Raw genomic sequence first — 23794 nt, 5'->3', positions numbered from 1 at the left:
AGAGAGAGAGAGAGAGAGAGAGAGAGAGAGAGAGAGAGAGAGAGAGAAGCTGGCGGCTGAGAGATGGCAAAAGGAAAAGGAAAAAAGAGAGCAGAAGGGAGAATCGTGAACGCGTCGCGACGAAAAATCGAGAAAAAACGAACGGCGCGAGAAGAAACGAGAAGAAGAAAAGGTGTGGAAAATAAGGGTACCGTTGGAGAAAAGGGGATCGCTGTCGGAAGGGAAGCGTTTCTAGAGTTTATTTAACGAACTAAGTAAATGAAACGTGCTCGTGGCGATGATATTCCCTTCGCGTGTTTTAAATAAAAAAAAAAAACAAAAAACGAATAAGCGAATGATTAGAATCGAGAAAATATTCCGTTAAAATTCTGGAACTCGATATACGTTCTTACTGTACGTGCAACTGGCGGATCTTTATGCAAAATAAAATCTTTGCATACGTATGAATTTTTTTTGATAGCTTTTTTTTTTATATTATTGCGCACCACGCGCATTTCGCGACCGAGACGTGATACGGCGAGAAACGTCCAAATGAAGAATTTAGAGAAAAACTTGGTACCGCGGTATGAATAGAAGATTGGGGGGGGGAAAAAAAAGCGAACAAAGGTATTCGATTTTCGTCGAATCAGCTCATATTATCCGTAGCGGGACGAAGGAAAGTAATTAGTCGCTTGCATTAAGCTCGAGACAAACGAACGGTAACGAGACCCCACGTAACGAGAACGTTATACCAGCTGTTCTCCAAAATGGCGTCGTCGTCGAGGTCCACTTGCGCGGAAATTTATATCCAGCCGGCAACGCGTGCAAATTTTCCCTCGTTACGATTCCCCGGCGCTCGTCGATCTCTTGAAATCCGTCGAATAATCTCCTCGAATAATTTTAATCGATCACGCACGTAATCAATGTTACGAACTCGAATACTTCCAGCTTCGATTCGGCATGCAATCGAGCGTTCCTATCGGGGCACGAAATATTCAATAAACCGTAATGCATTCGTAATAGAATTTGGCCAGCCGGGGAATTTAATACGCTGCAAAGAACACGCGCCACGGCAATTTCTGCTGGCCATCTGTCACGATAATTATTCGGTTGTATTAATTATCGATATTAACGTTTTGCGCGCGACGTGCGGCCTTTCATTTCGAACCCGTTTATATCGACTCTTCTCACAAATCGGCCCGTTTTTCTTCCCGTGCTCGATTCAAAGAAATGCGGGAACACTGTTTACACGATATTCGGCTTTCTCATCGTCGAAGTGGAAAATTAACCTGTTTATAAAATTAATGGTTCGTTATAAATACGCGCACGCGAATTAACTTTACACGCGTACATGTTTATAACACTTATTTGGAAGCATTTATTTGGAAGCATTTATTTGGAAGCATTTATTTGGAATTACGCGACTGACAATATAGCGTCGCTTTATCATTAAATATTTCAGCAGTCCGTCGAGCAGCTGCTCTTGTTCTCATTTGAGGAAGTCGAGATTCACGATCGTTCTTATTATCGTTTCGTCTCGACGATGATCTTTGGCATATTTTTTCTGGACAAGACTTACCTCCGACAGTCGACTCCGAGACAAAAATTGTCAATTTACCGGACGAAACGAACTTGTATATATAATGCAAACTTATAGTTAACGGATCTATATAAATCTATATAACACTTTTTGAATTCTAAATTTCTACGTGCTTAACGCTTTGCACTCGAGAGGCGAGTCTCGGTCGCCGCTAGGTTTCACGTAGCAAATCTACCAGCAATAATGTTTCTCTAGGTTTCATTTCTTCGGAACTAGAAGTGTCAACAAAATGAACCTCGTTACCGTTCTTCGAAGTCGATCGAAGCTTAGCATTCGTACAGAATTTAGAATGTAGAATGCCCGGGAAGCATCTCGACTTGCTGGTAGAAATAAAAAAAAAAAAGGCCTCGAGTGGTTAATAACGACTCCGATAGATCTCGAAAAATAAATAACGACTCTGACGAATCTCGCAAAAAAAAAAAAAAAGTAATTCCTCGAGGTCAAAGGGTTGGACACGTAGAGTCCGATGGCGCGTGACGATCCATAAAAATCTCAAGAAAATTCGACGTCGGGGTTTCGTAAATATGTGGAGCAAACGATACAACGGGCACACGACGAACGAAAATTGCGACGCTGCGCGCATCGGCCCTGACCGATCCCGGCCGCGGAAGCGGCAGATTGATTTGGCCGTTAAAGGGTGCGCGACGATACGCATAAATCATTGTTTCAAGGTCCTTCCTTGGAAAGCGCGCGCAGCCGAGCCGTTTCGAGAGCGCGTAATGTGCAACGCTGGGAGAGAGCACGTCTTCAAAGAGACTCTTGAAATTGATCCGCTTGGAAGCACGCTGGGCTCCGGGAGGTAAAGGGGAGTTTTCGTGTGCACGCCAGTGGCTCTTAACCTTCTTAAGCTTACGGCACAAAGTTTACAAGATTTTTCACTTTTACGACCCATGGGGCACGGTTTCAAAAGAAGAGGAAAAAAAAAAAACACCTGGCACGAGTCTCCGACGCGCGTAATTCTTTTGTACACTCGGTGGGCTTTCGAGGTACGATTCCGCAGACGAAAACGGGAAAAATGAGAAACGATGAAATTCGGTTCGAGACCTCGTGAAAATTAATTCCCTTTAATCCTTTGACTGAATTTAATGTTTCATTGAAATTCGTTGAGTCATTTCGATGTTATCACGTTAACAAGCGCGCGTATATAAGTACTGTCCGTGCGCGAGATGAATGCGTCTGGCGACGCCCGTAGATTGCGGCACTCTTTTAAAATCGCGAACTGAAGGGCCGTTTTACCTCATTAACCCTAAAGAGACTACATAACTCCGTGACTATACGATATGCGATGTATAATGCGATAAAACCGTCCTCTGCTATGCAGTTCCAAGAGTGGCAAATCTAAAGGCGCCGCCAGACGCATTCTTCCGGACTGCGAACAGTAGGTTGCGTTCGAACGCGGCAAATGGATTCCAATGAAACTTAACACTTTACCGACCGGTAGTCGAAAAATTCCTGCTAGGCTAAAATTTCGTTTCTATACAATTAGAAATGATATAATTTACCATTTGTGGTAAAAGAGACCTCTACAACCTCATTAAAATTCATTAATCCTACCTAGATTCGTTTTCTTTAACGCTACACCTTCGGAATTAATGTATTTAATTCCTCAGCGAATATCCTTGTCACCCACATATGGGTGACGTGGCGCTGAATGTGTTAATCGACTTTTTGTCCCCAACGCTCACCGATCGGTAACTGCTACGGTACCTAGCAAGTATTTGTTACTTTCAATTGAGATACAAGTTGCTTTGCTCCGGAAGCTCTCGTATTTTTATACAATTCCCGGTGCCACGGAAGATCTGCTGCCGCGCGGCCGGTAAGAAGGCCATAGGATCTCGAACCTCTACCGGTCGGTAAAGCGTTAATATCCAAAATGAAAATTGAGCTTTTCGATTTTTCTCATCTCTTCTTTCTCTGAACAGAATTCAATTCTACGTCGAATAATTTAAACCGAATAATTTTTCTCGAAATATTTAGCTTCTGTATTCCATATTCGCATAACCGGTCGCATAAACGCCCCGTATTCCATATATCCTTTCTTTCCGTATCCTACGATTCAGCCACGGTAACCATAGGTAGAAAATGTTTTACGAACGTTCCACGAGCGGTCGTTCGTTCCCGTGACTCTGTTTCTTGCATCGGACGACTATTTTTCTCGTTGGTCACTTTCGTTCGCGTTCTAGGCCAGCGCGAGTCCGGCTAACAATAGTGACGCGAGCATTGTGCACGCGTCTATGGCTCGTCGCATCGATCTTCGCTGTGTCGATACAAACGCGGCGAGCACGAGGGAAAAATATTATTCCCGACGCGTTCGGTAACGTATGAGGCCAACCAAGTTATCGACAGACGAAATTGTTGCCGCGCGTACGCGGGTTTCGTTGTACGAGAAAAAAAGAAAAAAAAAAGCGGAAATAAAATAAAAGCGTACGCAACATTTCGAACAGCACTTTTGGCTGGGAACGATTAAATTCCGCGCTGGACACCGGTCGTTCCCGTTCGATTGTCCGTCGATGGAATTTTGAATATTTGTAAAGCTTCGGTTAAAGACTGCGCGCATGGTAATATGCCGGAAAACGTTTCCCGAACAGGGACGGCCGAAATTCTTATCTACATGCAAATTCCGAGGGATAAACGATGCACGATTATTCGTCACTCGTTGAATAAAATTTCGAATTTACATTGGAATGAATAAACGTAACCCGACGGTGGATAAATTAAATTGCGCGATATCGACTGTTCGAGGGAACGAAAAGAATGACGTTGCCGCGTGGGATAAACAAATATACCCGTGGAAAAAGTAATAACCAAAGGGGAGAGGTGGATCGTAATTAATAGCCGAAAAAATAAAGTAAATCCAATTTTACGATACCCGGCTTACGCCAATTTTGCGTCATTGTACATTTTTGCATTATTCTTTCTCCGGTATTTGCGTACTGGCATTAACGATTCACGTTTTAGCCGATAGCCTGCTAATCGGCTTTGTGTCATGGCAACCAATCCCGTCGTTATATGAAGTATGAAATATTATGCGAATATTGGTCCAGATAAAATGTTACACCGTTTTAAATAACCACAAAGTTGAAAGAATCCCAAAGACTTTTGTTTAGATTTGAATTTACATACGGAACACCTGTTCTCATCGACGGTCAAGGTGAACGGTGTTTGTCAGCGATTCGGCACGAGTTTTGCCGAATTAAGGTCGATTCAGACTATACGACACGGACTGGCACGTTCCGGCAACGACACGTTCCGGCAACGACACGTTCCGGCAACGACACGTTCCGGCAACGACACGTACCGGCACCGACACGTTCCGGCAACGACACGTTCCGGCAACGACACGTACCGGCACCGACACGACAAAACGTTCAAACGTTTTAAGTTTAAGCGTTTTAATGGAACTATTCGCACTATTCCCGTGGACGGAACGTTCAGGTCGGTGTCTGTTAAGTGCGAATAGTTCCATTAAAACGCTAGTTTTAAAACGACACGGACCGTCACGGTTTGTCGTGTCGTTGCTGGAACGTGACGGTCCGTGCCGTATAGTCTGAATCGACCTTTACGGATCGTGTTGTAACTAGGCGAGCGATAGCGTATTGAGACGCAGCGGTACCCCGACAGCAGACACGATTTACACCTCGCGCGAATAAAGGATCCGATTAATATTAATCGAGTTTCTCTGTTATACCTCTTCCGAACAAGTCCTTGTTCCGGCAACAAAAATCAAATTTCAAGCGAAACGATACACGAAGGTGTCGAATCAACTTTCGTCCCCAGAACTCACCGCTAGAAAGTACCGCAATAATTACGACAGCGTCGATGACACCCGTGATCGAAAACTGCGGGCTGGGATATTGTTTTCCTTTTTTTTTTTCTTCTGAAATATTACACGTGGAAAAGCTACAAGCAATAAAATTCCCGTTAGCCGAGCACTGGTACGTGAACCCGACCGCTAAAATAACCGTTGCTATTTATTTCTGTATCCCTTTGCGTCGTCCATGCGTGAAAGCGCTCTTTTAACAGGGAATTCGAGTCGGTGTGCTCGATGGAAAATTGCACGACGGGCAAAGGGTCCAGAGAGCGTTGGTAAGCACGGTTCAACGGAGTCAACGATCGCGGCCTTACGAAATCTGCAAACGAAACCGAATTCTTTCGCACCGTCGCGGCGACGACCACCGCGACATAGAAACCAAGTTTTCCGGTCTCGCGTTACCGCTGATGGCTCGCGGCGCGGCGTTATTTGCGCGATTGAGTTACTCTCCCAAGAATAACGTCGATTAATCGCGTCGATTAAGACGTGGCGCGGCTCCGGATCCCCCGGAGCTACGCGATGATAACGTTCCCGGACAAACTCGAAAGAAAATGGCAAATGGGTGCCGCGAAGTTTAGCGAAGTTAGCACCCCAAAATGTAAATTTTCGTCAAAATCAAATTACGTTCGTTTGTCCACGATTTGTCCACGTTTGTCCAACCACAATTTTCATCCGTCCACCTTTCAGAAAAAAGTTACACCGCAAACGAGCCATTTGAAGTCGACACACCTATATACACCTTTTTTTAGGGTTTCCTTAAAATATGTGCCTTTCCACATTTTGTCCACTAATCTTTTTCGTTTGTCCAACAAGTATTTTCGTTTGTCCACCACTCAGGAAGAAAGATACACTTCAATTAAGGAGAAGTCTGCCAGCGATACACGCTCGGTTGCGGGTCATTTGTCTTTGTTTTATCAATCTTCTAGCTAATTATTTCTGTCTGCGATTGGGCAATGTGCTACTGGTCGTAGCGAATACGTCCCGTTTAACGTTTCGCCTACAAATCCTACATTTATACAGGGTGTCCGAAAAGTCGGGGAGGAGCCGGAAATGGGGGGTAGCTGAGACGATTCTGAACAACAATTTCCTTTGCAAAAATGTCGGATGGGGCTTCGTTAAGGAGATATTAAGCGAAAACCCCGACCAATCAGAGCGCGAGGATGCCGATGCAGCGCTCGCGGTAGCCAATGAGCGCGGCCGCCTAGCGCGTAGCCTTCGCTACCGCGGCCGCTCGAACGGTCTACGCGCGCTCTGATTGGTCGGGGTTTTCGCTTAATATCTCCTCAACGAAGCCCCATCCGACATTTTTGCAAAGGAAATTGTTGTTCAGAATCGTCTCAGCCACCCCCCATTTCCGGCTCCTCCCCGAGTTTTGGGACACCCTGTATAACTAGACTGCGGATCTTTATGCATCTATAGAAAATTTGAATGTTGAAGAAACTACAGAGTGCAAACAATCTGCAAGAATATAAAAAAGATCGATAATAAAGTTCATATTATAACATTTGCAAAATAAAATAAATTCCTATTATTCCTATTTTTCTTCAATTCAATTTAGTTCAATTTTGCGAAGATTGTATTTTGCATAAAGATCCGCGGTCTATTTATAACAATTATATTCTGTATCCTAAATTAAATCCCTTTCGTTCGTAAATCACCGGAGATCACTGCTCCTATCGCGTCTCGCGTGATGTTGCTCGTATCGTGTGTCGCAAAAAGGTAAATGTCGAAGTCGATACGAGGAAACGACGGTTCCGTGTAGACACGCTTTCTTTTCGCGCGTTGTTCGAGCCCATCCGACCGTGTCCTCGGCGTCGCGACGTGTAACCATTAAAACGACGGTAATTATAGAGCGAAGATTAACGAGAACGTTTTCTCTTCTTTCTTTCTGCAGAATGAAGCTGTGGTGGAGTTTGGCGCTGGTGGGTGTCACCCTGTTGATGATCGTCGTCAACGCCAAGGCGGAGTCCGACCTTTGGGAGGAGGACGACAAGGAGGTTCTCGTGCGAACCGTTCGCGGCACCAAAGAACGAGGTATCGGATAATCAAGCTTAATTAAAAATCTGTCTCGATGTCAAAGGCGGATACAATCACGAAACTAACGAACCATCGACTCGATGGGCCCTTATTCGTCGATCTTTTTAATTTAAATCTTCCAATGGTTCGTTCACAATAATCTTGGGATTTTTATCTTTCGCAATCTTCGCGAGAGTATCTTCGATGGATCGGCGAAGTTCTGCCGATGAAAACGAGCCCAAACACGACCCCGTTCGGACCACTTTTAAATTATACGTTATTAGCATAATTTTCATTACGCTTTTTTCACGCATGATTCGAAGTGGTTCGAATATGGCCGTGTTTGGACTCGTTTTTCTCAGCGCAACTTCGGCGATCTATTCGTAATACTCTCGTAAAGATATAACGAGAATAGCGAGCAATAATACACGTTATATCGCCGAAGGCTCATTCTACAACCAATTACGATCCAATTTTATTGGAAATTGCTCGAAACGTAATCCCGTACTCTGGACGCCCCGTAAAATTAATATCGCATTTTTTAAAACGTAAAATTTAATTCCGTATAATAACGCAACACCCAACCGGGCCGTAACCTTCCATTATTGTCGATCGTAAAGCGCACTTTTCATTAACGCTCGCGATACGTATCGCGTTTGATCGTTCAACAAACGCTAAATAAACGCGCCACTTATAAAGGAAACGTCCTCCCAGGTTCATTTTTAACAACGCCGGGCGAATATTCCCCAGCGATTTAATTATCGTAGCTTCGCAGACTTTCGGCAGCCGGTGAACGAAACGAAGAACGATGAGAGTAGCCGTCCCGTTAAATTTTTTAACAAAGTAACAGCCAATTATGAAACTTTCGATGATTTATACGAGGGTGTCTTAACGGCGCCGTACCTAGAATTTTTTTCCCTCGTCGAGGACGCTCTGGGGGGCTCGCGGTAAGAATTCATTGAAAGTTATATTGCCGACGTTAATTCACCGACCGGGTCTTCTCGGACACGATGCACTTTGACTGTTAAATGATGCAAACGCTTCAAAGGGTGGTACGCTACCGGAGGACGCTCGGTTCTAATTCCAATCTGTTACCGACATTAAATCCTTTCTCGGTGCAAACTTGGTTCCCAACGGATCGCGGAATTTTCGTGACAGTTGGACTACGGATATTTGTACAAATTCATATCTTAATATACAGTATATACACACACCAGTGAAGAATAAAAAGAATTTTTCTTAAGAGTAACACCGCTATAGAGACTGAAAAAAAGGCCTAAGCTTCGATAATTAATTTTGAGAGTGTCGCAAAAGGAACGGGATTTCTTTTTACAGGGTTTTTTTTTTTAACACATATCGAAGTACAAACAAAAATTGTTGTTTCAGAATTTCAGTATAAAATGACGGCGACAAAGCGAGTCTTCGAAATTTACTCTTTTTAAAATCTGGAACAAACAACCAAACAATTTTATAATCTATATATTGTTGGCTATAGAAGTACGTAGGATTTTTTTTTTCAATCAAATATTGTAGAAATAGCACACTAACCGATTTTTCGGTCAAAAAATAAGTAAATTGTTAATAAACACGAAAGTGCACATTAAATAAAAAGACCGCTACGTGCTTCTATAGCCAACAGTATATATGTTATAAAATTTATCGGTGTTTTGTTCCAAAATGTTGTACACGGCGAAAAAACCGTCCTCCCACGAAGTCGTTTAAAAAAAAGTTAATTTTGGAGACTCCCTTCGGCGCCGCCATTTTGTACTAAAATTACAAGACAACAATTTTTCTTTATACTTCGATACGTGTTAAATAAACTCTCTGTAAAAAGAAATCCTACACCTTTTGCGACACTCTCAAAATTAATTATCAAAGCTTAGGCCTTTATTTCAGTCTCTAGAGTTACCTAAGGGTAGAGTACCAAAGGGTAACTCCAAGAACTACCCTTATAATTATTACTGGGTCGCTTACGCGTCATTGGAATCGTCTTCGAGGTTTTTGGGGGCGCGGAACCCGAATCTAATATTAATTTTTTCCTCCCATGGGCCAAAGAAACGAAGTCGGAACATTCGAGAGAATGGAAAATTCGACTTCGGTCTAGATTTCGAGCACCGCGCGACGTCGAGCGGTAACGGCAGGGAATTGAAGCATCGTTTCGCGATCCACGTCGGTCCCCTCGGGTCGTATAGACGTATGAAAAAGTCCTTTTGTTTCGTCGCGGCTCTTTCTAATCTCTCGGGGTTTTCTCTCCCGCGGCCAGGATCGCGAATACAATTGAAATATCCAGCCAGCGACGCGCGACGTGTCTCATTCTCGGCTAAGATCATTCGCCTCTCTCGGAAATTTATTCGGGGTTTCGGGCCACGGACGAAACCGACGCTTTTCTTTCGCCGTCCTTTCACCGATACCCCCCCCCTGAAAATTCCAACTTCCGAATATCGCGTACGAATCACAACGCCCCAATTTTCAACGCGGTTAGAGCGAGAACTTAGATTATCTACAATTGAAGTATGTATTAGAGGAACCGCAAAATAATATCATTTTCTTTACACCAAAGTTAAACGAATTCTTAATAAGTTTCTATTCTTAATCAATTATGTAATCGCTCTCGTTGTCAACAGCATTATGCTATCTAGCGTGCCAATGTTTAATTGGCAGATTAAGTGCCAGATCGTTGAAAGTCAAGGAGCTGATGAATGATAAATAAGAATTGACATTCGCAGAAACGTTATCTTTGACGAATATTTACGATCATAGGTATTATCTTCTATTTCTATGAAAGAAATTTGTCCGAATTAAAGAAGTAAATGGACGAATCAATCTCGAAATTAGACGCCAGTTGCCCGTATCTCTATCGACGTTTCGCATCTGTTGCAGCATCCGGCAGCCCCGCGTCATGCAGATACGTGAAGGGTCAATGGTCGGATTGCGACTCGAAAACCAACACGCGGTCCCGCACTTTGAACCTTAAGAAAGGCGACAAGTCCTGCGAGCCGACGAAGACCATCGAGAAGAAGTGCAAGAAAGGTAAATAGCAATAACGAGACTTTGAGCCACCTTTCTTTGTTTTTATTTTTATTTTTTTCCTTTTTAATCACGGTTTCCCGATACCTCTCCACTCCGGTTTCCTCGCGAAGCGTAAAGATTTTAAATGTTCCGGTATGCAGCGTCGAATGCCCCCCGTATTCCTTTCATTCTCGGTATTCGAGTCCAGAACCATCGTTCCTAAGTATTTCGAGCGAAACTAATAATTCGGAGGTGAAAATGCTGCTGCTGGTACGGCCGGGAAATGTCACGATTTTTAACCGTGCCTCGATGGCTCGTAACGGTTCGTTCGTTAAATGGTATAATCGGACGAGTACACGAATAACGAATGCGAGACAATGGAGCGGTACACGTACCATTGGTCTACAAATTATTACTCGTTTGTTGGAAAGTTTCCTGTGGATCTCTTGTCGCAAATATACGATACCTTGGTTAAAAAAACAAAAAAAAAATCTTCAAGCATCGTTTCATTACCTTTCGCGTACATCCGCTACGGAGGAATATCTTTGGGGTTCCTTTATTAAATAATTATTTTCACTTTCCCGATATGGAAGAGCGAATAACGTACAATTCGAATCCACAGGAATCGTAACGAACGCGTATAATCGTGTCGAGATGATCAGAATATTTTTTCAATCGGTTGAATTTCAATTGGAGTATAATCGAGTCATACAATTAAATGCAATTTACTTGATAAATAGTTCGAATGAGACCATGCGTCGTAAGCAAATCGTTTTTCTTTTTATTATAAAAAATTGTTTAAATTTTTACCAATCGCGCGGTGTAGCTTTTAAGAAGAACGCACTTTCCCCTTCCGCATCTTCTACGCGTTCACCTTCCCCTCGAACTATTTCTTCCTCCTCCTTTCAATTGGAGTATAATCGAGTCACACAATTAAATGCAATTTACTTGATAAATAGTTCGAATGAGACCATGCGTCGTAAGCAAATCGTTTTTCTGTTTATTATAAAAAATTGTTTAAATTTTTACCAATCGCGCGATGTAGCTTTTAAGAAGAACGCACTTTCCCCTTCCGCGTCTTCTACGCGTTCACCTTCCCCTCGAACTATTTCTTCCTCCTCCGCGTCGTCTCTGTCCCCTCTGAAGGGTCCATTTCCCCTCTTGGCGTTCTCTTCTCCCCTCCACGTGATTTCTCTCCCGTCTCCGGCGTCTTCTTCTCCCCTCCAGTCGTTCCGTTCCCCCTACGCTCTCTGTCCCCTTTCGCGACATCTTCTTCCCCCTCCACGCACTCTCTCCACCACTCCAACGTCTCCGTACCCCACCGCGAAGCCTCTCTCCCTTCCGCGCGACTTTCATTACGATTCAACAAAAGCGGTTTAAATGGTAAACTTCGACGATATTTTTGTAAAAACACAGTCGGTTTGCTTCGCAACACATGGTACCTCCGAGCACGCGCTATATATATTTTTTCGCTCGTCCGATAGAATATGTATAAATAACGAATGAATCTTTTTTTCCCCGCGAAAACACTCCGATCGATCCAAGCACGGTCGTCCCTGAAAATCGGAACAAATATTTCTGTCGCGATCGCGTGTCCAATGCACGCCCACCGGACCCGTCGGGATTTCATGAAACGGCAACACCTCGCCCCAAGACCAATCGAGATCAATCGAACATGTCCGGTATCGATAATCCAAATGTTCACGTTTATTTTCCATCGGTCGCGAACAGCTCGCGGGACTAATTAATACGGTTTAATCTACCGGGGGTGCCGGTACGATCGAACGTTTCCCGCGTTCTTTGCATGGAACGAGGCTTAATGGACTCTGCTAATTAGCGAGGAGAACCACCCCACCCTCCCCCCTCCCCCCTCCACCCCCTGGTGGAACGTCTTAATTAATTAAACGAGCTCGAAGAACGACGCGTCGCGTCCCAGTTATCGATGATTTCGGACAACGGTGCATTCGTTTCGGCGCTAATCAGCTTCATAAATTCAACCAGGCGACAGAGTTTCCGTGACTCACCCCTTCCAATTCCATCCTTCACCTCCCACCTCGCATCTCGTACAGTCACGGGTCTGTGGAATTATTGTTCGGCGTCGAATTACACGCGGCAAGCCGTGAAATGCAGCCGAAAAAAAGGAGGAAAGAAAATGGTCGCGGTCGGGGGAAAAAAAAAAGGAAAGAACTCACGTTGGAGTCGCGCCATCGAACGCAGGTCACGTTATACAACGCGCGGAAACGTTTTCGGCCGGAGGACTTTTGAATTCAATGGACGGGCAGGTTGTGATCGCTCTGCCCTTTTCGGTTCGAGTCGAACGGCGCCATCTAGAATTCCGATCCGGCGACGGCTTGGGGATATTTCGGATTTATGCGTCGGCGAAGTTCCGGCGCGGCTGTCGCGTTCGAGTCGCGAAGTTGAATCGTAAATGGCCGACCGTCTTCGGGAAGGTATATGTATAAAAGAGAGTGTTTCGATATTTTACATTAAAATCACGCGACCCGTAGTTTAAGAAGTCCTGGTTTCAGTCATCGACGCGATCACCCGAATAATATCGCCTAATATTTTCACCTGAACTAGAGTTGGATAAAAAGGAAAGATATAAATAGCGGATAAATAGTAGACGATTGAATGTAAAGGGCACAGATGTCTGAAAAGATTGGTCAGGAAATTAGCGTTCTTGTTTCGTAACACGAGATGCACCGTTGTCGCGTTAACTTGTACGATGGCTGGAACGCAAATGGGAGTTTATGGCGGTACGATTAACTCTGCGTGGCGGGGAGCACAGCTTGCCGGTACGAAAAGGGTACGTGGAGCGGATGCGTGAATCAGCTGATGACGAGAGTGGACAATTTGAAGGCGAACAGCGACGCTGGCTGCGAGAAGACGCGTCGACTCACCAAGAGGTGTAGACCGGAGACCAACACCAAGAAGACCACCAAAGGTATTTCTAGTCATTTTCTTTTTCACCCAGAACGAACGAACCTTATCTAAAACCTCCTATAAGTATTTAACTCGCGCTAGAGGATAGGATTACAGATCTTCGACTCGGTAGGTAAAGAAGGGACAACACGGTAGCGGTGGGCAAAACTCTAAGTTTCGAATAAATCTGAAGTCTGCCGATCTGTCTATCTCCTTTCCTCTTTTGAACATTTTCCAAAGAAAGAAACGAGACAAACACGTCGACAAACTTGACATTTATTCGAAGACTAGGGTTTTGCCCATCCCTGGATCGCGTACCAACTAAATATTTCAGAATTTCTTCGTCGACTGTGACATCGTCAAAACCTCGTTATGAATTATTTCGTTACATCTTTGATTAGTTTTTAACGAGCGCGAAATACCAGAAATTATTATAATCGCCTAATAATGTATGCAAACTGTAAAATCGATACGTACACGCCGTGTCATAGAAGGGAATCAAAATGGAGTTCTAGATTCACGGACAGCGGTCGAATGGAAGTAATTCGCCATCGGTTGAAACGACGCAAAAACGGCGTTCCTCGAGATTTTATTGGACGACGCGCCAACAACCCCATTGTCTGGGGCTCAGTGGTCTGTTGTACTCTAGTTGTACTCGAGATTGACACTAGTGTCACAGCACCTTACCTCGTCGAGTACGCTTGACGATGGCATTGACGGAGTTAAAGATAAGGTTATTGAAGCGTCTCCTTGGGGTCACGGACAAAAGAAGCAATAAATGTGCCGTGTATAACGTCCGAACGGATAGGAGAACTCGCGTCCAAGGAGAATGCGTTTCTGTGTCTCGTAGCGATCGTCGAATCGTGAAAAGAAAGATAATTTTAATAATCCTAGAAATCGGAATTTTCGTTAAAAAAAAAAAAATAAATCTAACAGAAAACTTTGGTCTGTTTCAGGTGAACGATCGAACAAGAAGTCGGGTAAGCAGTAAGTTGGAAAAATCGTCGAGGGAGCGCGCTGCAAACTGTTTCGGCAACAGGCAACGAAAACAAAATCTCGTCATTTTCACGTGAAACTTTCATTTTCTCGAATCTAAATACTGTCTAGCGTGAGCGTATCGAACGAACAAATTGTATTCCGCGTTCCAGAATGACAGCGATCGTAATTCGGTAGATAAAGATTCTCCAGAACGCTGCTGTCTGCGAAACAACCAGATATGTAAATTGTGTAAACCGTACGGCGCGACAATTTGCGAAGCCGAATTTCTCGGATACGTTTGCTGTCAGTATTTAACCGACCGTCGGTATTAATTATCGACAGAGCACGCGTTGGGCTGTTTTCCGTATCACTTCCATTACGCGTGGCCAAATGTCATTAGCCGCGACGCGGACGTACTAAAGCGTGTTAGGTGAACCTGATAATGCTCTTCTTGGCGGCGTTGTGCCGACGCCGAAATTACTGTGTACCAATTTACGTGTGAATATTAAATTCGTGCCCTCGATGCAGTAGCATAGCGAAACCGTTGAAGATCGACATATTTCCTCTTTCCTCTCTCGTTATTAACGTTCGCTGTCGTGTTTAATTGAAGAAACTTTTCTAATCTCATATTATTCGCACTTGCTGTTTATTAGCCGTGTATCAGAGGGGCTGCGAATAACCAGACTAATATTTTCCAATACCTCGTTTGGAATAAGGAGAAAAGAATTCCCTAGGAAAGAACTTTTCTAGAAAAATCAAGACAACGGTTTCGGTTGTTGGAAAAAGGTGATTAGCGAATTCACGCGGTGCTACTGTCTCGACGATCGATTAGAAAAACCTCCTAGCTACAAGAATACGAAACACAACTGCCGTTGAGATTCTGTATGAAAGATATTCTCGTTAGAATATTACGTCGTTGAGGAAAAATGAAAAACCCATTCGAGTTTCCAACGTTATACGATTTGTCCATCGTAGCATGCATAGAAATCCCCCTTCCCCCTCACTCCTAATTAGAGAATAACGTATCAAGAAGGAAAAGAAGGTCGTGCGATCTCTGTGTTCTTAAGATGTTTATTAACTTTGTCTTCCTGCGGTTAAAAAGGGAAAGAAGAAGATGGCGTCGATAGCGAGCGTTCGGTACTATAGTCGGCTCCTCGATTAGTTTCGTTCTCTTAGTTTGCACGCGACAAAACTCCTTCCAAGGACTCCTTCCGAAGTCCTTATCGTACGATTGTTTACAAGCTGACGCACTCTTCGTTTGAGTTTCGTTTCGTCTTATTCCTTTCTGTTTTCTTTTTTTTTTTCTTTCGTCGACTTTGCGGTGTTTACACTTAAAACCAGGTACAATGTTTGTGAGATAGAGACGCAATCTCTCGATTTTCGCGTAGGTACTATACAGTGTTCGATGTTAAAACTATGTCTTATATTCATCCAACGGTTTCTAAACTTCTCGGACTTTTTCATTAGTACTCGATCGTTAGTTGAACGATATTTGTAAAGCTTGATAAACGCGATGCTAATGAGAGTAACAAAAAAAAAAACATGTGCGACTTTTTCTACGATGAATGGAAGAATGAGGTTAATTAGAGAAACTCGTAAACGTTGAAAAAGAGAACGAATCGAAAATTACATATACATCCTTAGCGGGCTGGTACGATGGAAACGAACATTTCTTTAAAAAAAAAAACGTTATTCGTGTCGCGTCCCTAAGTTTGGGAACCGCTGCCTTATGTAAGAAGTACGATTCGATAATTACTACCGTTTCTCCGATATTGTATCAACGATCCCTTCTCACCGAGACGTATTCCTTGCATACAAACAAAAAATTATATATATAAATATATATATATATATAAGAAACGTCGCTGTATACAGTTGTTATATGTGTCTCGTATTATCTCTGAATGGAAAAGTTAAAATAATAACGAAAGCCAAATGAGCATGAAAATCAAATGAACGTAACGAAAAGTCTCAAACGAATTCGTAGAGCCGGGATGCTAATATTAATCGAGCCGTTCGTTATGCAAGTAGTGTAGGCGTAGGGTCCATTTAAAAAAGAAACCGAGTTCTTACTTAGTGTCTTACTTAGACGGAGCAAAATTACGATCGTATCTACTTTGGTTGGATTGTTAAACGGAATGAGAAGAAAAATGATTAAGGAACAGTTGTTAGAATTATTAAGGATAGTTCTTATGTCAATGACAACAAACATACATTCATTGAATAAAAATAAATGAAACTTGCATCGCTTCCGTAACGAACGACCGAACGATTGGAACTCGTCCCTACGAGACGTTTCATTGAAACTATAGAAATCAAACCTTTCCCCCAGATACAAGATTGTATTTGTTTTTAAGTCTAGATGTATACAAACAAAAGTAATTCGTTGAATAAAGTCAGCTGATTCAGGTTATAATACCGGGGTGCACACGATAAATTCGTATACTCGACCGAAACGTTGATTGTACGGATTCGATGGTGGCGTTGGTCGGTGCCGATGATCGTAGCTAGATTACGTATATACAGCATATCATCATTACGCATAAAACGAAGGGAAGAAAAATAAAATAAACGAATCTATCGATATAGGGTAAGGATAGCATTGTCTACGTTCTATGGTCTCTTCTAATTACTGTCATTAAACGTCTACTAAGCGTAATTATTAACACTGCTTCACATCTCTGTGTGGAACTCGATCGAGGTTATCCGTGTTTTAACTGCATTGTAACATAGCAGAATCGATAGAAGAAATACGCTACTAATTAGAGGTTAATTACCTTCTCAAAGTAGGGTTCCGATTTGTTGTTTAATAAAAGAATTAGAAAAAATTCGCCGCGAAATTGTCAGAGATCAAAGTGTCTTTCCGTCAAAAAATTATATCTGAACAAATCGGAATCCTCGAAAGATTTCACGGTAAAGGAAGAAGCGTTTTACTTGTTTTTCAAAGTTAATCTGTCGCTGTGCTCGTGAAACGTAATCAAACAAGCCTTTGCAACGGTGGATGCGTGAGTCTCTTGATCGCGCCATTGGAGATTTTTAATCAATGACCATGTCGATAGTTTAAACTCGTTAGTGGCATAGAATCATACGCGAGGAAGGATTTTGTTGAGCGTTTTTTTTTCTTTTTTTTTTTGTTGGTTTAATCGGTCACGTTGGACGAAGTTCTTACAGCAGATGAAAACGCGCGATGGCGTTGGTTAAACGTGGAATGGCTTCCGGGGGGAAACGATGCGTCGGGTAGAAAGTACGCTGAGGTTTTAGTTGCTTAGGCAATCGAATCAAATTTAACATTTCTTAAATCAAATATCTCTCGTAGTTCGTGGGAAATCGTCAGTGATTTATTTACAAGCTGATGTTATAACTGAATGCAGAAATTGTATAATGTATCTACTTATTAAATAATTGTGTAACCGTTACACATGTAATAAAAATCCAATGTTGTCAATAAAAAAAAACTAAATATTATATATAAAAACAACGATCACCTCTCGTCCCTTCGGTTATGATAGACACCTGCCAGGGTTACTCGTGAAGTAAGTACGCGTTTTATGCAAAGGCAAGCATCTTTTATTTGTCAAAAGAACGCATATAAAAGTTACAAAAGTTTCTGTGTAATTGATACAATTGCCGGACGGATACAATTCTTTCGTAAATCGTATTATAAAATTTTAATAAAAGTCACGATTATATAATTGGACGGAATTATTAGCATTACTTACACTATATAAAAAGTTTCGTATAAAAGATACAGATATATAGCATTCATTTTTTAAGGTATGCCGCTATACTACCGTTAAACTAGAGAGAAATGATATCACTTTTCTGATATGCATTTAAGCGAATCACTTAAATTCTGTTTATCAAAGTTAAAAAATGTAAAATGTCGTACTCTGATATAGAGCAAACGTGGTCATATAGAATGCTTAGTTTTGATTTAAAGTTTGATATAAAGCAAACGAATCTTTGAAAACACGTGGTGATATCTACTTATTGTTACGGTATAGAGACAGAGAGTTTTCGAGAATACGCTTTACCCTCCCATTCCTGATCGGATGGCAATGCCGTGTGACGTAATTTGCAAATACGCGATCCATATTTCAGTACAACTATTATAACGCAAACCACAACAAGAGTCAGGCACGTTGATGCTGGCCAAAATATGTGCAGTCCCATTTTGGGCGTAATTTTCTACTTAAGCTATTTTCAAAAATTTACCCTTTGTACTTTGTACACCTACTATCTCTTAACTTTGGCTGTACAATGTATCAGTTTGTATGACAGTGAAACAGAAACTATAGTTCTAGTTAGACGTTAATAACTTTCAGGCTCTGTTATTTTTGTTAATACGTATAATATCAGATCTATCGTCTAATTACTTTTAGCTCGTTAATATCTAATTAAATCTCACTCTCACGTTTTTGCATCTCCATGTACTCTTGCGATTGCGGTGAGGTTTTATACGATTTCGGGTTGTGATATTGCAAGACCTCGCGTGTCTCTGGCTGGAAGGTACGCCCAGGCTCCAATTCGCTTAAATCTAGAGGTGGCGTTTTATGCGGTATTACCGTCCACAGTGGTTGAATCCACCTATTTCCTGGTTAAACAGAAAAAAGGGAAGACAATTAAACAAAGGCTTGTTTGAAGCGATAGACCAATATTTTCAGATGAATTTTGTTCAGAAACTCACCGGTATGACGATTCTGCCAATAACTTTTATGTCGAGAGCAGAAACAGAATCCGATGTTCAAAATGCACAGGACAGCGAATAGCACAGAACAGATGGTTACGGTGATATAAAATGGCGTAAAGTCGCCGTATTCGTGTTTGACAAAAAAGGGATTCTTCAGGTAGTCCTCTCGCTCGTCTAGAATGGACATTTTATAAATTTTAGACTGAGATTCTTCTGAAAAAGACAAAGACGGTTTTCCCTTCAGTACATGGAACTTTTTGACAAGCTTATAGATTCACAAATTAACTGAAGAAAATCAAACCGATCACATTCTTTCAAAGTACACAAAATTTTATTTAACTTTCAAAATCGTGTGAAAAAATTGTCAATATTTAACGATTACATGCACCATCTTCGAAAATAACGTAATAATGACGACAGACTCTGTCAGATATATGCTATAATTCATGGAACAATCCGAGAAATATTTTCTTGGAGGAGAGATACTAAGAAAACGAAGGCGTGGCGTGTGAGGTCAACATTACAGAATCGAGGATATTTAAACCGCTCGAGTCTTACGTACCAACGCTAATAATAACTATACTTGTACATTCGTTAATGCCTTTAGTCATAATACAATTAATCCGAAGCTAATTACAAGTTGTGAAACGAGTTTTCGAGAGAAGGAATTCGGAGGTTCTCGAAGGCGTCAATGAAGTCGATATATGTTAATACGGTACATACCTTCGAGTAATTCGTATCCTCCTTTGCGTCCTTGTTTCGATTATCAATGCAATTCTTGATAATTAATATCGTATGCGACGCACCGATGGCAGCATTAAGGCAACGACGCAGTCATTCGAAAATGCACGCATCGCTTGATGCACTGGAATCTGTTACAACAAGTTGTATTTGGGCGGGGCATTGTACAATCTGGCATTTAGTCACGAAAATATCATTGACGTGCCATCTAGCGGAGCGTTGCATGCAATAGACGCACATGAACGCACACTGATGCACGAGCAGTGCATGCGTGAACTCGGTAGTTCGGGAAATTTCGGAAGCAGTCGGCTCCCTTCGGTAAGTCGAGAAAGTAGCTTCTATTCTTTGAGTATATAGACAATATACAGGGTGTTCCAAAATTGTTGGAAGTTCTTGAAGAGGGTAGTCCGGAGTGTGATTTGAAACAACTTTTTCCTCGGCGGAAATGTTGTCCGAGGCTTCGTTGAGTAGATATTAACGGAAAACACTGACCAATCAGAGCGCGAGTATGCCAATGGAGTGCCCGCTGATTGGTCGGGGTTTTCTGTTAATATCTCCTCGACGAAGCCTCGGACAACATTTTCTCTAAGGAAAAAGTTGTTTGAAATCACCTCCCGAACCACCCCTTTCAAGGTGTTACAACATTTTCGGGACCCAGGGCCGTATTGACAGAATTATGGGCCTTCAGAAAAAAAAATTGCACCAGCCATAAAGGCACCCTCAGGGACTGTAGCTATGATAAAATTGTAGCTACAGTACGGGCTTAACGATCCCGAGGTACCCAAGTTATAGGAGGGCCGCGATAAGAAAGTAACTAAATGTAGATGTGAAATGGAAAAGAAGCACAGACATTGCGAATGGTCACAAAGCTCTCGGATCGTAAGAGTTGTAAACTATCCTTTGCTGGGGAAGTAACCTATAAAATTAGTGCAACATATGACCTGATATTGTAACGTTACCATTGAGGGATACTAGCAGATACTAGTGGTAACGTTACCAACGTAGTTTCCACTCTCACGCGTGTTCGTATGTTTTACCATACGAGAGTTCGACAGCAAGAGCTGCTTAGAGTTTCTGCCGCTATTTATCGCCCTCTGTTACGATTCTTTATTCTCTACTTCTACTCTATTTTATTCAGCAGAGTTCGCCTACGTTCCAAACGTTAATAAATAGACCGTGGTTTATAGGAAATTTCAATGTACAAGAGACTACAAAATGCACACAGTATGCAATAGTATAAAAAGATATTAAAAGTACAGTTCATATTACAATGTTTGCACCTATATGTCTCTTGCATTCAGTAAACATCTTTCCGGCCTGAACGTGTCCATAGTTTCTCAGTTTTCTGGAACGCATTCAGATGCATCGTCGTTAGACGATTCCACTGACCTCTTCCGGGTGCAATTCTTCGCGTGCATATAATAACGTTCTTCGATCCATTTCGCGCGAATCGCTCGCGTCTGAGGTGCAGCGTACGCCGCGAGGAATCGTGAAAAGAAATCCGCGCTTTTCTCGCCGGGGTTCATTAGCGCTGGAAATTAGTGTCTGCGGTTCAACGAGCGCTCCGTGGCAGTATTCCAGAGGTGGAACGAACCCGAAGAGCGTTCGACGGGCATTCACGATGCGTTTGTGCGCGTATAGAAGGAATGCGTAACCCCCTACTCCGGTTCGCTCATTGTTCGTCCTCCCCTGGGCGCGGTTCGATTCGTCTGTATTTCGTACCGATTCAATTCCTCGCCAGAACTTTCGTGCTTCTTCTTTTTCGAACTCCAAACAATCCATTATTCAACATTATGTCTCGGCAGACCGGTCGTGCGTTACGAAAATGATTTATAGTTCGTTTGGGAAACGAATGAAAACTAGGGACGAATTATTTGATCAGAGAATGGAAAATTCTTTAGAAACAAGAAATATTTAGTCGTTCTCTGGATCGTTCGATTTTTCGGTCGTTAACGTTTCGGGACACTCGTAGATAAAGCACGAAGGACTCGAGGGATGCATTTCGACCCTCCGGCGTGCTATAAAGTCCTGTTTTATCTCCACCGAATTCCTGAACGCTAACTCATCGTGGCTCATTGTAATGTTGATGTCACGCTCTGGGATCGAGGCGTGTCCGCGCATTGATTCGCACGACTCTATGCATTCGGAAAGCGAGCATAAATTTCAACCGCGATAAGCCAGACGCCATCTTGGGTGGAAGAGTCGTTGAAACGATTTCTGATTAAAATCGTAGATATTTAGAAGGGGGAGGGGATTTTTATTTTTCATTAAAAATAATAATTGTTCGTTCTCCGCCGGCGCGAAGTTTTTTCGTGTCCCCCCCCCCCCCCCCCTCCCCCGCCCCTCGACTTAGACGATTTCGAGAGACCGGTTACGTCTGGTTTCGTCCTTTGGTATTCGCAAACCTGCCGGCGACTGCCCTCCCTTCCGTCACCTCCCCCCCCAAACGAGCACTAACAACGCGAACGAGACTAGATAGGCTCGGAACAGAACAGAGAAACGCACTCGTTCTTCAAACGAGGGAACTGCGATTCGAGATTCGAGGTAGGATCGTTGGAAGGCGAGCATCGACATTGGCGAAACTTTAGGGGTGATTCTCATAAGGAGCGCGGGTAATGGCAATGCGAATAAAATAGTCACAAATTACATGGATTACATGGACAAGTTTAACACGTTGAACGCCACGTCACCCATATATGGGTGACAGAGCTTTTCACCGAGGAACTTGAACGATTAATTTTAAGGACTGAGTGTTAACGAAAACGAATCTAGATTGAATTATAATAGTAAGGTAGATTTATAAAGATGGAATTATAAAGTATATTATAATAACGCTAGAATATTGTATGACGAAATGTATGAAAATAAATGAAATAATGACACAATCGCAGCCACCCACTGGCAGTTGCTCGTTCATCTGCAATCATTTCCTCCGCTATAATGAGACGCACCACCTACGATAGGTTCAATAAACAGTAAAAATCGAGTAGACATGTTCTCGATGCCTGCATGCGAATCCAGTTCGTTGCGCTCTGGTGGCGAACGGAGAGGGCATTATCGACAGAACCATAATCAATTTTGGCGCCCTTGGAAAACATTCTTAGCATGGCATCGTTATTCAATCATCGTTTGAAAAAAATTTTTTTTTGGAAGGGAGCCGTATTTGACAGTAAGTAATGGTACATTTTGCGAGTCAAATTCGGTGAATCGCGATAGAATTGTATTCGTTTCGATTTCAAATCACCGGTAATTATGCATAATCCCTTTGGAAAAAATTCTTAACATGGCGTCGTTATTTAATCATCGTTTAAAAAAAATTTTTTTTGGAAGGGAACCGTATTCGACAGTGAGTAATGGTATATTTTGCGGGCTTCTTGTAACTGAATTAATTTAAACAATTGTCGTGTCTTCTGTCTTCGATTCTATTGCAATCATGACCTTGGAATATACTTGTACGCAATTTCGAAACGCCCCTCGGCTGTATTTTTCCTCCTTTTTTTTTTGCGATAGGTAGATACGATACTTTATAGTCGAGGGGTACCGCGATCGCTGTTGAACAGGAAAGAAAAAGTGGGGAAAAAAGGGGGATATAATAAGGCGGTAAGAAATCGCTCAAGGTAAACGTCAACCGGTAGGCATGACCGATTCCCCTTCTTCTTTCACCCTTTTTCTCGCTATAACTTCCTTCAACGAGTCTCCTTCTGAAACACCGGACGACGTGAAAGTAAGGGGCCAGTGGTGCTCAGATAAAAAAACAAACGACTAAAATTGGCCATTCCGATTACCTCGTTTAATGATTACCTTAATATTCACTCGTATAAAATTTCACAAAAAATCTCATTCTTTCTTCTAAACCGCCCAAAATTAATACGACCAAATTACCTCAACATTTCCTTATATAAAAATTCACAAACAAATGTCATCCTTCTATCTAAAACCCCAAAAATTAATTCGACCAAATTACCTTAATTTTTGCCTATATAAAAATTCACAAAAAAATGTCATCCTTCTATCTAAAACCCCAAAAATTAATTCGACCAAATTACCT

General features: G+C 42.3%; 3 protein-coding genes across 3 annotated transcripts in view; all 3 read right to left on the bottom strand.

The window, feature by feature from the left end:
* LOC128885058 (uncharacterized) overlaps positions 1-11389 on the bottom strand; it is a 90564-nt gene extending 79175 nt beyond the window's left edge. Inside the window, exons 1-2 of the mRNA XM_054138807.1 lie at positions 11364-11389; positions 11226-11277 (exon numbers count right to left, since the gene is read on the bottom strand). Of these exons, the coding sequence (XP_053994782.1) occupies positions 11226-11277; positions 11364-11389 (78 nt within the window). The remainder of the gene's footprint in view (positions 1-11225; positions 11278-11363) is intronic.
* Positions 11390-15603: 4214 nt separating this feature from the next.
* LOC128872456 (uncharacterized) lies at positions 15604-18488 on the bottom strand. The gene has a single exon (XM_054115150.1). The coding sequence runs from the start codon at positions 18486-18488 to the stop codon at positions 18309-18311; it is 180 nt and encodes a 59-aa protein (XP_053971125.1). The 3' UTR covers positions 15604-18308.
* Positions 18489-18712: 224 nt separating this feature from the next.
* On the bottom strand, positions 18713-19938 carry LOC128872454 (uncharacterized). The gene is made up of 3 exons (XM_054115148.1): positions 19729-19938; positions 19003-19218; positions 18713-18909 (listed from the first exon to the last, which is right to left on the bottom strand). Exons 2-3 carry the CDS (start codon positions 19190-19192, stop codon positions 18713-18715), a joined length of 387 nt encoding a protein of 128 aa, XP_053971123.1. The 5' UTR covers positions 19193-19218; positions 19729-19938.
* Between the last annotated feature and the right edge of the window lie 3856 nt (positions 19939-23794).

This window comes from Hylaeus volcanicus, chromosome 2 (genome assembly GCF_026283585.1).
Source record: "Hylaeus volcanicus isolate JK05 chromosome 2, UHH_iyHylVolc1.0_haploid, whole genome shotgun sequence".
In the NCBI taxonomy this organism is placed as follows: Eukaryota; Metazoa; Arthropoda; class Insecta; order Hymenoptera; family Colletidae; genus Hylaeus; species Hylaeus volcanicus.
This window is presented reverse-complemented; position numbering and strand designations above follow the sequence as displayed.

Excerpts from the sequence above, each read along its gene's own strand:
- LOC128872456 (XM_054115150.1), bottom strand. The coding sequence starts at position 18,488 with ATGGGACTGCACATATTTTGGCCAGCATCAACGTGCCTGACTCTTGTT.
- LOC128872454 (XM_054115148.1), bottom strand. The coding sequence starts at position 19,192 with ATGTCCATTCTAGACGAGCGAGAGGACTACCTGAAGAATCCCTTTTTT. Across the intron at positions 18,910-19,002 it reads TTGGCAGAATCGTCATACCG|GAAATAGGTGGATTCAACCA; the intron begins GTGAGTTTCTGA and ends CTGTTTAACCAG.